The 18,512-nt window shown below is 30.7% G+C and overlaps 3 protein-coding genes across 3 annotated transcripts in view; 2 read left to right on the plus strand and 1 right to left on the minus strand.

Annotated features, from left to right (window-relative positions):
- Positions 1-18,512, minus strand: part of LOC144848875 (uncharacterized) — a 61,302-nt gene that overhangs the window by 36,582 nt on the left and 6,208 nt on the right. Inside the window, exons 5-13 of the mRNA XM_078705825.1 lie at positions 18,222-18,342; positions 16,163-16,317; positions 5,002-5,115; positions 4,255-4,389; positions 3,499-3,564; positions 2,995-3,060; positions 2,439-2,623; positions 1,972-2,066; positions 656-789 (exon numbers count right to left, since the gene is read on the minus strand). Coding sequence (XP_078561951.1) covers positions 656-789; positions 1,972-2,066; positions 2,439-2,623; positions 2,995-3,060; positions 3,499-3,564; positions 4,255-4,389; positions 5,002-5,115; positions 16,163-16,317; positions 18,222-18,342 — 1,071 coding nt within the window. The remainder of the gene's footprint in view (positions 1-655; positions 790-1,971; positions 2,067-2,438; positions 2,624-2,994; positions 3,061-3,498; positions 3,565-4,254; positions 4,390-5,001; positions 5,116-16,162; positions 16,318-18,221; positions 18,343-18,512) is intronic.
- Positions 5,820-10,121, plus strand: LOC144847636 (uncharacterized). Its single transcript, XM_078704108.1, has 6 exons — positions 5,820-6,015; positions 6,541-6,638; positions 6,873-7,265; positions 7,380-7,421; positions 8,163-8,567; positions 9,109-10,121. The coding sequence occupies exons 2-6, from the start codon at positions 6,542-6,544 to the stop codon at positions 10,119-10,121; spliced, it is 1,950 nt and encodes a 649-aa protein (XP_078560234.1). The 5' UTR covers positions 5,820-6,015; position 6,541.
- Positions 11,572-14,700, plus strand: LOC144848215 (uncharacterized). Its single transcript, XM_078704927.1, has 5 exons — positions 11,572-11,680; positions 11,937-12,332; positions 12,608-12,637; positions 13,038-13,442; positions 13,952-14,700. The coding sequence occupies exons 1-5, from the start codon at positions 11,584-11,586 to the stop codon at positions 14,698-14,700; spliced, it is 1,677 nt and encodes a 558-aa protein (XP_078561053.1). The 5' UTR covers positions 11,572-11,583.

Raw genomic sequence — 18,512 nt, forward strand, 5'->3', positions numbered from 1 at the left:
AAGGTTAATTCATAGAGTGATGGCATAAGGGGATAAACTATTATATGAATGGTATGGGTTCGACCCTCTCTGGGGTAAAACCTTTCAAGACAAAAATATGAAAGTAGTTAGTAAGAAAAAGGGTAATTCATAGAGTGATGGTGTAATGGTAAGGGGTCAAACTATTATACGAATGGTATGGGTTCGACCCTCTCTGGGGTAAAACCTTTCAAAATAAAAATGTGAAAGTAGTTATGACTCCACTATTAAACTTTATGTGACAAAAAATGTGATGTGACCATATATGGACACGATGATATATCATACTACTGCCATATTTTGGCACATCACACATTTTGTTAGTTATTAGTTTGATAGTGTAGAGAAAGTGATATTTCTTATTGGTACAGAGTCGAAATTATTATATGAAAGGTATGTTCAAGCCTCTGTTTAGCCATATTGATTTTATTGTTGGGGAAGATGCATTCACTTCATTGCCTTGTCCTTCAGATGGGATGTAAAGCCATTAATCCGGTGTACCTACAGTGCATATGTTAAAGAGTTCTGGATTTTCATGGGCTGATCATGGTAAGTTAGCGCTGCACTGCTGGCTGTCATGGGTCTGTAGAAGGCCTTATCCAGTTAAACATTGAATGGCAGGCAGGACTGTACTTACTGTATGATTGGTAGTTAGCTGGTTGCTTAACATCTCCCAGTTCTTGGCATCATAGTTTACACGGTAATAGTTATGATGGTTAATATTTACAAGAATCCATTCATCGACATCTATGCCTGGTATTGTTGCCATTTCTAAAAAAATTTAAACATCTCTTAATACAGTATACAATAAGGCAGTGTATAACTGCTAATCTAGTGGTTGAAATAAATTGTTCTATAAAAATAAATTAACTAGAATCAAGGAATATTTAAATGGTATTATTGGGGAGCAGTTGCACCACTCAGCAAACTACTCAATATAACTTTATGTTAAGATCAAATGTAATGGAAAAAATACAGTTGAAATGGTGGTTTAACAATAATACATTTGTAAAGCTCTGTAAACTATCAAACTTTATGTGATAAAAAATGTGATGTGCCCATATATGGACATGATGACGTCATATCACTACCATATTTGGTTATATCACTACCATATTTGGGCATATCATTACCATATTTGGAGCACATCACTACCATATTTGAGCACATCACACTTTTTTTGTCAAACTAGTTTGATAGTGTAGACATAGCTTAAGATATTTGAACACTGTTATGTAGGACTGGTTCAGGATATTACCATGTAATACACTGACTGATTATCAACAGTGGACATAAGCACTGTCATTACTAAGGTGTAATTTCATTAGTGTCCTCAACATTACATTAAATCTTTATATGTAGGTTGGTTCGCGCGCCTATAAGTAGATATTATCAGCTTCATAAATGTATTAATGTGAACAATGTAGAATTAAATGATCATCATGGAATAATTAATTTGAAATTCAAATACTAAACAAGTCTCTAATTTACTACCTTCAAGAAATGGATTTTATAAACATTAATAATGTCTTTAACAATGATGATTCGGTCAGTAACACCAAATTGATCTATTTTATATTTCAGTGTAATTTGTAAAATACATTTATTGTATAGAAATTAGTGAAAAAGTATTTTATACTTCAGTGTAATTTGTAAAATACATTTATTGTATAGAAATTAGTGAAAAAGTATTTTATACTTCAGTATAATTTGTAAAATACATTTATTGTATAGAAATTAGTGAACAAGTATTTTATACTTCAGTATAATTTTTAAAATGCATATGTATAGAAATTAGTGGAAAAGTATTTTATACATCAGTCTAATTTATTTTAAAAATACATTTATTGTATACAAATTGGTTGTAGAAAAAGTAGCTGTGGTGGAGATCTTGAATAAACAGCTAGGTCTTCTCCAGCACTCTTCTTTCCTTCCAAAAAAAACCATTTTTACCTTTTGAAACTGAGGGATCCATCCATAACTGATTTGGGTTGATAAATTGTCTCTCAGTTGCAGTAGTGTACGTCAAAGGAACCCACCATACATATCTAAAACATTTTATATATAAAAAAAGATAAATTTGTCTTTAAACAACTTTTTAATATACATGTAATTAATTTGAGAAAGAGAACTGGTTCCCATCAGAATTGTCACCATTTGTGATTCAACTATAAAACGTAGCAACAGAATTACGCCGTAACCTAAGGAATTCTTTATCTAGTATTATACACATAATAATCTTTATTGGAATAACAACATTTTTATATCGATGGCACTCATTTCCAAGAAAAATGAACAAAAATAAAACTTAAAACAATAAATCAAAAGTAATTAAAAGAACTAATTATGTATAGAACACAACAATTATTATAAATTTAAATAAATTTAACAATATATAATCAATTACATTTTTACCATACCCTAGATCTGGATAATGTGTTGTGAAGTTTGCGACAGGGTCAATACGGAAGTGATGTTGCGTTGCTGTGAACGTATCATCGCCATTGTAAGATCTAGTGACGTTTACACTCGGGAATCCCATTTGGTCAATCCACGTTTCCATCACGGTCTTCACGTCAATGTCTTTGCCGTCTTCCTTTGCAGCCTGTCACATTAAACAACATTGTTTTAAAAGAAGAATGAATTGTGGCGATATTGTATATAGATCAAAAGTAATCCATGAGGCCAAACAACATAATTGAACAAAAATGGGGGATAAGTTTTAAGACACTGCATTTTTGATGATATCTTCAGCTTTGTCTACACTATCAAAGTAGTTTGACAAAAAAAAGTGTGATGTTTCCAAATATGGTAGTGATATGCACAAATATGGTAGTGATATGACATCAGTATGTCCATATATGGGCATATCACATTTTTTTGTTACATAAAGTTTGATAGTGTAGACAAAGCTTTATGTTTGTTGGGCTAGAATATTAAACAAATATATTTTTGTTTTTTTTTATAAAAACTTACGGCTGTTAGATATAACCACAGGTCATTGTTCTCTGCATTACTGTAAGCAAAAGCAGATAAATAATTCTGAAACAATAAAAAAAAACACAGTATAATGAAAGATATAAACAAAAACAAGAAGAAACATGAAGATTAATTAACTTTGATAAAGCCATTTTGCAGTTTTAAGTTATTCACTTCCATAGAAAAAAAAAACACAAACAATGATTTCACTTATAAAAATAAAATAAACAGTTAAATTTTAATCAAAAACTATATTTGTCGGCTGAAATTTTTTTAGGTAAATCATTTTTTAAAATCCAAATTTTGGTCAAATTGAATAATTATTATGTGACATATATATAACATATTTCCAAAAAAAAAATTGTTTTTAATTATTTTTTCAGGGGACAATGTCTTAAAAACCAAAAGCAACATATACTTATTCCAATCTTGAAATTATGAATCTTTTAAACTACTTTACAGATATACATTGCATCTCCCAATGTTACTGTATATATCTACCTTTAATCCTTTCTTGAAAGTGTCTTCACCCAAGAAAAACTGGCACATTCGAATGACAGATGACCCCTATCAAGAAATTTATACAGTATTTATAATTGGTAATAGTTCATTTAATATTCATTCATACACTTTTATTGCGAAAATTAAACAAAATTAGGCATAAATGAATACCATTAACATATAAAATAGGAATAGGAGGTAAAAGGAAAACATTTCTATTGTTAAGTTAAATAATAAATATAATTAATGTTCATTATTATTAATTAGTGGACCAATAAAATTTCTTGAATCTTGAATAAATTCAAATATAAATTATTTACTTAACTTTAATTGTAAAATGTTTTCTACATCATTTGTTAATATTAATAATTAATTTTTACCCAAACCTGAGTTGTGTCATTTTTACAATAGTCTTTACATTGATCTATTATTTAAATTTACTGTAATTTTATTAACTTTGTCAAACTGTGCCACTGTGTATAGTTTGTTTGTTTTTTTTTAATTGTTTTTCTGCACACACGTAACATTTACAAGTTACAACTAAAGAACAAAATTACACTAGAAACAAAAAAACAAGAGTGCAGAAGGAGTCCAAAACAAGTTTGCAGACAAACTTTAAGTCATGGCTAACAGATTAAAATTTAAAAAATAAATAAAATAAAATATTGGAGGTAATACTAATAAGAAATGCATCATCAAGTGTGTCCTCCTTAATCATCCCTTCATTCTCCACATCATTCACCTCTTCTTTCTTACCTTATTGTATGAGATTGTATCAAACATTTGGTTAATCTCAGCCGTTGTGCGCACTTCAATTGAGATTGGTCTTGATGTCTCTAAAGCGTCTACTTTGAACACCGGATGAATATCACTCTCCAGAAACTGATCTTGCTAACAATAAATTATCATAATATAATATTGTGATATTTTGCAACAAGAATTAAAAGAAAATATACCTTTAATTTCTCTATTTAAAAAAAGGAAAAGCTTGGCTCCAAACAAAATAAAGGATTCTAAAATATATACATTTCCTAACCATAGATAAAAAGAATAGACAAAGAATTCAAAGAAAATACACCTTTAATTTCTCTATTTAACAAAAACTAAAAGCTTGGCTCCTAACAAAATGAAGGGTTTTCAAATATTTTGTTATAAAGTTAATTTTAATTTATAAATTTTCTAAACATACACAAAAAGAATAGACAAAAAAATTAAAAGAAAATACACCTTATACTTTTCTTTAAAAAAAGCTGAAGGCTTGGCCCAAAATAATGTGAAGGAATTTAGTTTTATTTTACACCAAAGTTAATTTTATTGTATACATATAGGCAAATATATATAGCCTGTGTTGTTTTTATACATAATCTACCTACTCAGTGTGGAAGTTGTTAAGGAATTGAGTTGTACAGAGTGTAGACTTACAAAACTGAGTAATTCTTAAATTTAATTGTTTTTATTATTTGTAGTAAACATTGATTTTTTTATACTTTCTTAAATGCTTACCATTTGCCAATTTGGTTCTACATGTTCTACACCGCTATATTCTACAAAGCTGGCAAAGCCCTCATTCAACCATGTATCATCCCACCACTTCAACGTTACCAGGTTTCCAAACCACTACAAAAAAAGGTATCCATTTCAAATTCTACTAACACACTTTCCACAAATGTTGTAGTTTACAAATACTGCAGTTTCTTTCTTATATCATTGCTTACATACAGCAAATACAATCAATATATTATATGCTACTAAATTTTACGTATCTCGGTTTTATTATACTTACTCAACCCATGCCAATTAGTATATAACCACATATTCAATTCAATTCAATTTATTCTGGATTTTACAATACAAACAATAACACATATATCACACATGCTAGAGCAGGGGGACTCCTACAGCAAACTCAATATTAATATTAACGCAGAAAAACATGGCTTACTGCTAGTATAAATGTATTGATGTAACCAAATTGTATCTTATTACCATGGCATTGTATGAACATCAATAATTAATTTATGACGTTGCACATTAACTGAGCTGATTGGTGGACTGTGACAATGACAGCATTTGGCTTTGTAAATCATGAACCGAATAATTTCTGTAATGTTTAGTAGTGCACCCTTTGTTAAATTATTTCTATGAGTTATTAGACAAGCCCAATTATTATAATAAATTTCATATTTACAGACATATTTTTGGAAAATTTTTGAAAAACCGAAATAATAGATTTTAAAAGAAAATGTTTTAAAAATGATATACGGTATGGGATCGAGCAATTCAGAATACAATAGATTTCTAGAATATAAATTCTGGTTTTTCCATCACATCAAATATAGTAATGACTAAAAAATAATACACAATATCATGCGGTCTCACAATTTTACAGGATCCTTGTGGAGTATTCAAGAGGACAAGTACCAAGTATAATGAACATACTTTGACCAATACAGTGACTGATCTATTAACATTTTATAGAACATAACTATTATTTCCTAAATACCAAAATATACTACCGTAAGTACAGTGGACTACTATAGGTATAGAATATAGAAATGTACAGCAAACTCTTCCAAATGTTTCTTTTCCTCATTGTTAAAGCATAATCAAGCACTATGGACTAGGGAGTTGAAGGGGAGGGGCGGGGCTAGTGACTGAAGACAACCAACCTTGACCAGCCTAGCCTAGTAGAGTTTGCCTGCTTGCGAGGTAGGATTGTCAGGAAGACATATTTACCAGCACTTTCGCTGCTGATCACTGGTTTGAAAGGGCACTTCGGGAGGATGTCACAAAATGTCTGGTTTTCAGAATTTTAATAGTAGTTAGAGTTTCATGTATGAAATTTATGTATTTTTTATTGGTGTACTAGCTTTATTTATTAAATTTATTGAAATTTTAGTAATCAGCATTACGTATTTAAATAATTCAATACTTTAAAATTATTACGATTTGAATACTTTTTTATACCAACACCAAAATGTTAAATATACTTGATTTTTTATTTTATTTTGATGATGATTTATTTCAAACCTTTGTGTATAGTATGAATGTTCCAAGTATGACTAAAGAGACAGAACAGGTTATTCATCCAGCAAAAATTGATACCATTGGAGAACAGAATTATGGTGCAAAATTAAAAGGTTAACATTATTTATTTAAGTGTTACATTAACATCAGACAGACATTTAAAAAAAGAGCAATGCTTCAGAAGTTACAGATACAGAATAATTAAAGACCTAAAAATCAATTCTTACTTATCCTTTCCCTGACAAAACTTTAATAATAAGTATAACAGAAGATACACCTAATCCAATGAATGTACTGATTGGAATTATATGACACTTGTCATGACATTGTAGCCTTTTTATTTTCAGATAAAGAATACGATTTCTACATCATAAGTGATGATGTTGAATGGGAAGACAAAGTCTTGCAAGGTCTTCTAAAAGGCAATCCAGATGTTAAATGCCTCAGCAGAAAAGACTGGAAACTTGGCAAACTTAAAATAGAAAATTTGATAGAACCAGTGCAGAGGTGCAAGAAAGTTGTAATAGGGTTTACATCGATCTTGGAAACTTACAACCCAGTGTATGTTGCAGTAACAGTTGTTCAGAATATGTTGGAAAGCAAAAATCTAGATCGTGTACAATTGATTCCTGTCAAAATAACAAAGGATGCTGTGATACCAAAATGTTTGGATACATTGACAGTAGGCAACGATTGGGAACAAGATTTTTTTGGAAAACTGCTTGCTACTCTTCATCAAGGTATTTTTTCTTATAATTTTCTTATATTCTTTCTAATTATTTTCTTTAATTATAAACAAATTATTAATTAGATTAGACTCATGTATAGTATTTCAATTTCATTTTTTTTTTCAGAAAATAGTTTGGTTATGTTTAATGGTCAACTTCAAGCCCAAGGTATGTAGGCCTACAGTATTTAAATAGGATAATGAGGATTGGGTGATAATGGACCCATAAGACAATACTGTTGATTATATAAAATGTTGTTACTATGGAAAATAAATATATACATATAAATATAAATATGAATAAATTCTAAACAGCCAGGTGATTAAAATTAATTAATTTGAAAAAAATGATAACAAATATATGAATTTGAAATTGAGGATGATGTTATGTACATTGACTCCACCTATGTGTTGGAATGCAGTGATGCTACAGTACAGCATAGACTGATTGATGAGTTATTGCTGATGATGTATAATATAATGACGATTAACCTGCTAACGATGATCGTTTAATAGTTTTAAATTTATATAGCGCAAAATACAAATAGTCTCTATGCGCTGTTTAGCACAAGTGTGAAAATGAAAAAGTGTAAAGATGTAAAATACACCACGAAATAGCCTAAAAAAACAAATAAATTGATCAAGACAACAGAAAAAGTCCGAAAACGGAATCTCACATCACCACACTGTTTCACTAACTTGTCAAGACAAGCTAACTATTTATTCACAAGTGTCATAGTGATGTGAGCATCTGACTATCCTGCCTAACAAACAATAAAAGGAATAAAATGTATATGAAAAAATAAAAATGATGTAATTAATGAAAATTGTGAGAAATAAACAAGATGAATCAAAGAAGAAGAGCACTATAAGACCAATGAAAATAACTATGTTAAACACTTTATTTCAGATAGCAACAATGATTTCTACATCATAAGTGATAATGTTGAGTGGGAAGACAAAGTCTTGCAAGGTCTTCTAAAAGGCAATCCAGATGTTAAATGCCTCAGCAGAAAAGACTGGAAACTTGGCAAACTTAAAATAGAAAATTTGATGGAACCAGTGCAGAGGTGCAAGAAAGTTGTTGTAGGGTTTACACCACAATCATTGACCTGTTGTCCAGAGCTTGTTGCAGCAACAGCTGTTATGGCAAAAATGGGTAATAGCATTCTAGGAAAGCTGATTCCTGTAAAAGTGACACAAGATACTAAGATACCCTTCTGTTTGGAACCATTGTCCCTAGCTAATATCTCTAATGGTTGGGATGAAGGTTTTTGCAAAAAGTTGCAGTCTACTACTGCAGTACAGCATGAAGGTTTGGCTATATCAGTGAACTTTGTTGTCTTGCTAAATTTATTTTTAAATTTAAATAAAATCATTTTTGGCCTGATTTTACAGAATCTGGTGGTGGAACATGTCGGATAAGGAGTATAAACCGCAGGTCCAGTGTGCACAGTGTGCACTTTAAAGAACTCAGTTCATCATTTGAGAAGATTAGGGGGACCCCCCAGTGAACTGGTTCACTGGGGGAGTTCACTGGGGGGTCCCCCCAGTGAACTGGTTCATAAAATAGCCCCTGTATCAGGGGGATTACTATCTATCTGTGGTTATCGTTGGGACACATGCATAAGACATAACATTTTAAAAAATAAATAAATATCTTATTACTAAGGAAAATTTTACTTTAATCCAGCACCAAAATATTTTAGTATTTATACATTTTATACGTAATACTTTTGATATACCACACAATTTTTGTAATAATTGTTTTTAACACATTATGCACAAATTGTATTTGTAATCTATTAAATGTAATTAGACACACTTCAAATTAAATCAATTTTTTTGTTTTATAGAAACTATAATAGACTATGTGTGTAAGCAGATATTGACTGACAAAATCAAGAGGACTAGATCATCTACAATGAATCAAATCTTGAATGATCTAACTTGTAATGTTAAATATACTAATGATGGTTGTTATGACTTTTATGATGTTTATGATCGAGACCGTTATGACTATCAAGACGAGTATGATGATGATCGAGACAGCTATGAAGAGTATCTTAGACAGCATTATGACAATCAAAACCATGATGGTGGCGATCCATACACCTATGAAGAGTATCTTCAAGACAAGTATGACGATCAAGACCAATATGATGACTATCAAGACGAGTATGATGATGATCGAGACAGCTATGAAGAGTATCTTAGACAGCATTATGACAATCAAAACCATGATGGTGGCGATCCATACACCTATGAAGAGTATCTTCAAGACAAGTATGACGATCAAGACCAATATGATGACTATCAAGACGAGTATGATGATGATCGAGACAGCTATGAAGAGTATCTTAGACAGCATTATGACAATCAAAACCATGATGGTGGCGATCCATACACCTATGAAGAGTATCTTCAAGACAAGTATGACGATCAAGACCAATATGACTATCAAGACGAGTATGATGATGATCGAGACAGCTATGAAGAGTATCTTCGACAGCATTATGACAATCAAAACCATTATGATTGCGATCCATACACCTATGAAGAGTATCTTCAAGACAAGTATGATGACTATCAAGACCAATATGCTGACTATGATCATCAAGATTATTTTGTTGTATCTGACCATGTCAATGATTTTTGTAACAATGCTAATGGTCACCACCATAATCATGACCCTAATGTACCCAATTATTCAGACGATTATTGGATTTGTTCAGTCTTGTTCCTATTGGCTACCATATTCATAGTTATTGAACGTTTTTTTCCATCAAACAATGACATTCAGACTGATCAGGCACAAAATCTAATTTTGTATTGTTATCACCAGTTTTTACATATTTTAAAAAGTTAATTCCAATGGCCATTGCTTGTAATCTTGTTATATTTTTCTTGTATATTGTTATTTAAATTGTTTATAACAAATAAAACAACGAATGTATGATTTTGATAGATAATTAATTAAATTAAATCTTATATACTTGTTTTGTAATTTTATTTGATAATGGATGTTAAATTCATTAAAGATGCATTGTCCCCCTGAAAAACAATTCTTAAATTGTTTTGTTGAATATGCCATTTTAATGCCACATAATAATTATTCATTTTGACCAAAAATTGTTTTTAAAAAAATGTATTTACCTGAAAAAATATTATTTAAAGCAAAAAATAGTCAAATTGGTTGCCAGCCAATGGGTATTTTGTTGAATTTAACCATTTATTTTGTTATTTTATAGGTAAAAACATTATTTTTTCCATTTTATTTCTATAGAAGTGATTAAATTTATCATAACTACAAAAGAACCTATTCAAAGTCTGATTAAATTAATCTTAAATTTTCATGTTTTTGGGGAACAATACATCTTAAACCATGCTTGCGGTAAAAGGAAAGTATCAAAACAATATCTCAATCTATATTGTACCATAAACATGTGTTTTTTCATACCAATATCTAATTGGACCGTGACAATGACTGCCTTTTTGACTTTGTAAAGTGAATGTTTAGTAGTCCCTTTGTTGCACTATTTCTATAAGTGTCTATTATAACAAATTTCAAATTTACAGACATATTTTTGGATAATTTGTCAATAAAGCTGAAGATTCAATTAAAATAATTATAAACAATTAAAAAAAATAATGATTGATTGGGCAATCAGAGAACGATAGGGTTCTAGAATATTATGACGCTTCGATTCTGGTTTTTCCAAATATTAAATATAATAATAATCACCTAAAGTTTATTTATCAAGCAAACATTATCATGCTGTCATTGTAATTTTAGAGATAATGAAGGCCTACTGTAGTACTTTGACCAACTTGCAGTAACAGATATATTAACATTTTATAGAATATTTTTACTAAACACCAAATGTCTACATGAACTACAACAATGCTACCGTAAGTACAGTAACTAAATGTATTTATATTGAAGATAGAAGAAAAAAAAATCTTCCAAAGCTCAATTCTAAAGGGTTTAAAGTAGTTTTTTCTCTAAGCAAGCAACCACTATGTACTAGGGAGAGGAAGGGAGATGGGCTTGGCTGTAGTGGGCTTACTGAAGAAAACTTTTTTTAGGTCTTCAACTAGCCCAATAGAGTTTGCCTGCTGTATTTATTAAATTTAGTGACATTACGGTAATCAGTATTACAAATTTAAATAATGCAATACTTCTAAATTAGTTTGATTTGCATGCTTTTTCATAACAACACTATTTTTATATGTTGTGCTTGAGGAAAAACATTTTACATGTACTTTTTCAACAGAACGGATATTTGATTTTATATTGATATCATTTATTTTATACCTTTCTGAATAGTATGAATGTTCCAAGTATGACTAACGATACAGAACAGGTTATTTATCCAGCAAAAATGGATACCATTGGAGAACAGAATTGTGGTGCAACATTCAAAGGTTAACATTATTTATTTAAGTGTTACATTAAAATTAGAAAGAGCAATAATTTCATTTTTTTTTAAGTATCTAAAAAAGTGAAAATTAATTTAACATAATAATAAATCAAATGTGCAAAAATGGCCTAAAAACACACAAACAAGACAAATAAATTCTGATTCAGATACAGATGACATGATGATAAAACTATCATATTTGAGATACAAGCAGATGATCCAATAACACTGGTCATAACAAATAGCCTTTTTATTTTCAGATAAAGAATACGATTTCTACATCATAAGTGATGATGTTGAGTGGGAAGACAAGGTATTGCAAGATCTTTCAAAAGAAAAACCAGATGTTAAGTGTCTCAGCAGAAGGGACAGGACACTTTGTAAATTCAAAGTGGAGAATTTGACTGAACCAATACAGAGGTGTAAGAAAGTTGTAATAGGGTTTAAATCTATCTCGGAAACTTACAACCCAGAGTTTGTTGCAGTAACAGTTGTTCAGGATATGTTGGAAAGCAAAAATCTAGATCGTGTACAATTGATTCCTGTAAAAATAACAAATGATGCTGTGATACCAAAATGTTTGGATACATTGACAGTAGCCAATCATTGGGAACAAGATTTTTATCAGAAACTAATTGATACTCTTCCTCAGCAAGGTATTTTTTCTTTATTGTTTCCTAAACTACTATTTACTACATTTAAAATACTTTTACCTTTTCTTTAATCATAATCAAATATTATTTGATTAGACCCAATTGAATTTATAGTACTGAATTTTACAATTTTGTTCTTTTCAGAAAATTGTTTCTTAAACTACTATTTACTACATTTTACAACAATTTACTTCTTTTTCTTTAAACATAAACAAATATTATTTGGAATAGACCCAATGGAATGTATAGTACTGAATTTCACAATTTGTTCTTTTCAGAAAATACACATGGTCAACTTCAAGCCATAGGTATGTACTATCCCTATAGTGATAAATCCCAAACCCATACAAAAATACTGTGATTGTATTAGTTTAATGTTGATGGATAGAAAATTAATATATATAATATATATCATTTGCACTGATGAAGGGCTAGTGTTGCCCGTTAGCTCTGCTAATTTTTCTGGCTGTTTTGATTTAGCTTTTTGCTTATTTTATTTGTATCTCCATTGAGATCCAGCCACTGATACCCACAGCATTGTGAATACTATTAGCAATTTTCAAAGCACACTCGTTGAGTTTGTGCACTCTTTGTGTTTATAATTGATTTACCATGTCTCGCATAACTGACACATTTGATGTCATTACTGAAAATTGAAGAAGAATTGGAAGACCAATGGAAATAACTATGTAAAACACTTTATTTCAGATAGCAACAATGATTTCTACATCATAAGTGATAATGTTGAATGGGAAGACAAAGTCTTGCAAGGTCTTCAAAAAGAAAATCCAGATGTTAAATGCCTCAGCAGAAAAGATTGGCAACTTAGCAAACTTAAAATAGAAAATTTGATAGAACCAGTGCAGAGGTGCAAGAAAGTTGTTGTAGGGTTTACACCCCAATCATTGACCTGTTGTCCAGAGCTTGTTGCAGCAACAGCTGTTATGACAAAAATGGGTGATAGCATTCTAGGAAAGCTGATTCCTGTAAAAGTGACGCAAGATACTAAGATACCCATCTTTTTGGAACCATTATCCATAGCTAATATCTCGAATGGTTGGCAGGAAGATTTTTGCAAAAAGTTGCAGTCTACTACTGCAGTACAGCATGAAGGTTTGGCTATATCAGTGAACTTTGTTGTCTTGCTAAATTTATTTTTAAATTTAAATAAAATCATTTTTGGCCTGATTTTACAGAATCTGGTGGTGGAACATGTCGGATAAGGAGTATAAACCTCAGGTCCAGTGTGCACAGTGTGCACTTTAAAGAACTCAGTTCATCATTTGAGAAGATTAGGGGTCCCCCCAGTGAACTGGTTCATAAAATAGCCCCTGTATCAGGGGGATTACTATCTATCTGTGTTGTGTATGTGTATCTGTGTTGGGACACATGCATAAGACATAACATTTTAAAAAATAAATAAATATCTTATTACTAAGGAAAATTTTACTTTAATCCAGCCCAAAATATTTTAGTATTTATACATTTTATACGTAATACTTTTGATATACCACACAATTTTTGTAATAATTGTTTTTAACACATTATGCACAAATTGTATTTGTAATCTATTGAATGTAATTAGACACACTTCAAATTAAATCAATTTTTTTGTTTTATAGAAACTATGATAGACTATGTGTGTAAGCAGATATTGACTAACAAAATCAAGAGGACTACATCATCTAATTATGACTTTTATGATCGAGACCACTATGATGACTATGATCAATACTACTATGATGACTCTGATCATGACCACTATGATGACTCTGATCAAGACCACTATGATAACTATGATCATAATGACTATGATCAAGACCACTATGATGACTATGATCATGATGACTATGATCAAGACCACTATGATGACTATGATCAAGACCACTATGATGACTATGATCAAGACCACTATGACTATAATCAGGACCACTATGATGACTATGATCATGATGGCTATGATCAAGACCACTATGATGACTATGATCAAGACAACTATGATGACTATGATCAAGACAGCTATGATGACTCTGATCTAGACCACTATGATGACTATGATCAAGACAACTATGATGACTATGATCGATATCACTATGACTCTGATCAAGACTCTGATGTTATGATTTCTTTTTATCCATCTGATCATGTAAATGATTTCTGCAACAATGCTAATGGTCACCACCATAATCATGACCCTAATGTACCCAATTATTCAGATGATTATTGGATTTTTTCAGTCTTGTTCCTATTGGCTACCATATTCACAGTAATTGAACGTTTTTTTCCATCAAACAATGACATTCAGACTGATCAAGCACAATATCTAATTTTGTATTGTTATCACCAGGTTTTACATATATTATTTCAATAGAAGTCTTTTACATTTACAAAAAAACTATTTTATCAGAAAGTGAAAAAATGCATTGTTATTGGCAAAAAAAATGTTTACTTTAAAAAGTTCAAGTTAACTCCAATATAAAGGCAATTGATTGTAATCTTGTTATATTTTTCTTGTATATTGTTATTTAAATTGTTTATATCAAATAAAACAATCAATGTATGATTATGATACATCATTAATTCCATGTGTAAATTAAATTAAATCTTATATACTTGTTGTTTTGTAATTTTATAATGGATGTTAAATTCATTAAAGATATATTGTCCCCCTGAAAAATAATTTTTTTTAATTGTTTTGTTGAATATGCCATTTTAATGTCACATAATAGGATTAAAAAAATTATTTACCTGAAAAAATGTAATTTAAAGCAAAAAGTAGTCAAATTGGCTGCTAGCCAATGGGTATTTTCTTGAATTTAACCATTTATTTTGTTATTTTATAGGTGAAAACATTATTTTTACCATTTTTTTTCTATGGAAGTGATTAAATTTATCATAACTATAAAAGACCCTATTCAAAGTCTGATTAAATTAATCTTAAATGTTCATGTTTTTGGGGGACAATACATCTTTAACCATGCTTGCGGTAAAAGGAAAGTGTCAAAACAATATCTCAATCTATATTGCACCATAATATAAACAGTAACAGTATATATTATAAACATAATATAAAAAGTTACCTGCCTCCAATTAAATTTTAAATCTGTCAATTTGACTTTACTTAACACCTTTCTTAACCTTGTAATTACTGCTGAAATTACATCGCTATCATACTATTTTAGTTTTATTATGTTTTGGCAATAAGCCCTAAATCAGACTTAATCTGTGTCAGATTTAATGAATTAACACAGCTTAACCAGGGAGGTACCTCCCTGGCTTAACTCTATAGATCCATAATATTGATTGAGCAAACAAAATTGTTCATATTATAATAGGTCAGGTAGATTTTTAAAAGCTTTATATTTTTCATCAACCAAATTAGCTCTCAAATGACATTAAAACAAACTCCCAAGACACACAATTTTTGATGAACTTTTATTTAATACTGTATGAATATTAGCTTTTACAGTCAATAGAGGTTTTTACCATCTATCTTCCATTAATGTTTTTGTATACAGTAGTAATACTACTCTCTGTATTTTTGTTTATTTTCATTGTAATCTGTAAATTTTGCTTTTACATATTGTCGAATGATAGTTTTACTGAATCACTTTGGAAATCAATGTTTTAGCACTGAAAGTGTCATTTAGTATACTGTATGACGACAAATACAATTCTAAAATTCAATGCAACATTTATATCGACCAAAACTAAACATGGTATGTACAAAACAAATAAAACAACAAAAAAGTATAATTTGGTCAAGGACAAACATTTGTCCATCATTGTCGTCCCTTCTCATAGACACAATCCATACAAAAATTCTAACTAACCTGATGAGCCAGTTCATGAGAGACAACAGCGCACACACGTTGCTTGTTGTATGCTGAGGAAACGCCAGGCAGGTACAGCAGAGTGGTCTCCCTGTATGTGATTAACCCCCAGTTTTCCATAGCCCCTGCTGCGAAGTCTGGAATCGCAATCATGTCTGAAATAAACACAATCCACTGATTAAACTACATAACAATAACAGTGTTCTTAATACAGGAAAACACAATGCTTGGCACTCAAGAACTATGTTCTGTTATAGTGTTTCTAAATGTCATTGGTATAATTGATAATACATTGTTTGAAGGTTTTCATGGCAAAATCCAATGTATATGACTTGCACTGATGAAGGGCTAGTGTTGCCTCTGCTAATTACTGTTTTACTTATCATTTTGATTTAGCTTTTTGCTTATTTTATTGAGATCCAGCCACTGATACCCACAACATTGTCATTACTTTGGATTTATAATATATATATAAGATATAAAGTGTGTGGTACACCACAAACTAACTATATTGTGGTACACCACAAACTAAATATATGTGGTGTACTGCAAACTTTATATCAACAATATTGCTATGCTATAACTTTTTTTCTTGTATTTTTGTTCAGATGGAACACATACCGGGGTATCTCCAAACCTGACATATTTCCTCCCCATCATTTGCACAAATTAGATACTGTATTCATAGATAATTCTCCTAAATTCTTTATCCTCTTAACTTTGTATATGCAAATTATATTAATAATGATTGATGTACTGTATAATATAAAACGGTTGCAGAAAATATCCCATATGGCACCAGTGCCATTGATACAATTAATGTAATATAATTGTATAAGTCTGATAACTTTGTCTAATACTCAATTTAGCTCATCAGCAGGTTGTAAGTTGATGATTACAAATTGTAATACATAATTACATTATCTTGTGTGAATTATCTTGTCACATTTGATAAACATATCTATACATTTGATCTAACTTTGAAATACTATTGTATGTTTCATGGAATATAGATAACTATATATTTCATAATAACCATACAGTATGATGACAGATGGACACTTATTAGGAGACTCTCCCAGATTTCTTCTTCTTAATCACATAATATATATCATCTTCATTATAAACTAGCTGGACATTTTATAATAATCTTCCAAAAACATGATAGGCATGCAAGAAGGGAAAAATTAGAAAAAGCCATCAAGATCTCCCCAAAATGATTAGGCATACAAAAATGAAAACATCGATCAACAGATCTACCTAGACATAAGTTTTTGCTAACAACCATAATACTACTGTATATTGGTATATTTGAAAAGGGAGTTGATTTTTGTTTGAATTGTACCTTGATAAAAATCAACAATTATACTCAGGTGTCTTAAACATATATGCTTTTATTTGTTAAGTATTTGCAAATATTTTAGTAGCTAACAGATTACTGTAGATTTATTCTGGTTTGGTCAAAGGTTGAATTTGAAGAGTTATAAGAGCTCTGTCAGCTAGATATTAGAAATGGCTTTTGTCTGGTGCATCTTTGTATAACTCACTATGTACACTCTACTCCCTTTCCCATCCATATGTTGTCCATCCACTGTGTACATGATAGCATAAATTCTACATGTATTTGAAAGTGAATTTATTGAATACGAAGCTTTTGATATATGACCTAGGAACAAGGAGGAGAGCAGCTAAAGTTTCTATTCACCTGTAGCCTCCCCTCAATGCCACTTTCTGTTTTTGTTCTTGTTTGTCTGCCTTGTTAAGCTCAATAAATATAATAAATAGTTGAATAAAAGTTTTGGTGGATTATAGGTCTAGTTGACAACCAACAACACAATATGTGTACAGTGGTGTATTGCATAGGCCAGGTTTAGGAACACTAAGTGGCCCCCGTAACGCTGGAGGCCTCAGGCGTTTTTAGCCATGTCGACATATTTTAATGCCTGTTTTTTCCTCTGGGCACTGCTCAGGGGCCCTCATAAGCTCCGGAGCCCCTGGGTTTAGCTAGTGAGTCCTCATTACGCTACTGTATGTGTAGGTCTTGAAAATGAATACTAACCCATCTTTGGAAGTGGAAACTTTGTGCCAAAGTAGTCATCATAAAAATCAAGGATATCAGCTCCTTTCTCCAACGCATAGTTCACTGAATCAATTGCATCTGGTCTGGCCCACACTCGTATCTTTGAAAAAAGAATATGTCAATATTACTAGCAATTTTCCCATCTATAACAGTTGGTAAAGTTTCAACCTGACAACTTTTTCACAGAGGCCTTTGACAACCTTTCCTTTTCTTGCGAAAACCGGCTACATCACTGAAAAGGTTTTATTTAACACTTCTAAACATAAAGAT

Source organism: Antedon bifida, chromosome 7 (assembly GCF_963402885.1).
Source record: "Antedon bifida chromosome 7, ecAntBifi1.1, whole genome shotgun sequence".
NCBI lineage: Eukaryota > Metazoa > Echinodermata > Crinoidea > Comatulida > Antedonidae > Antedon > Antedon bifida.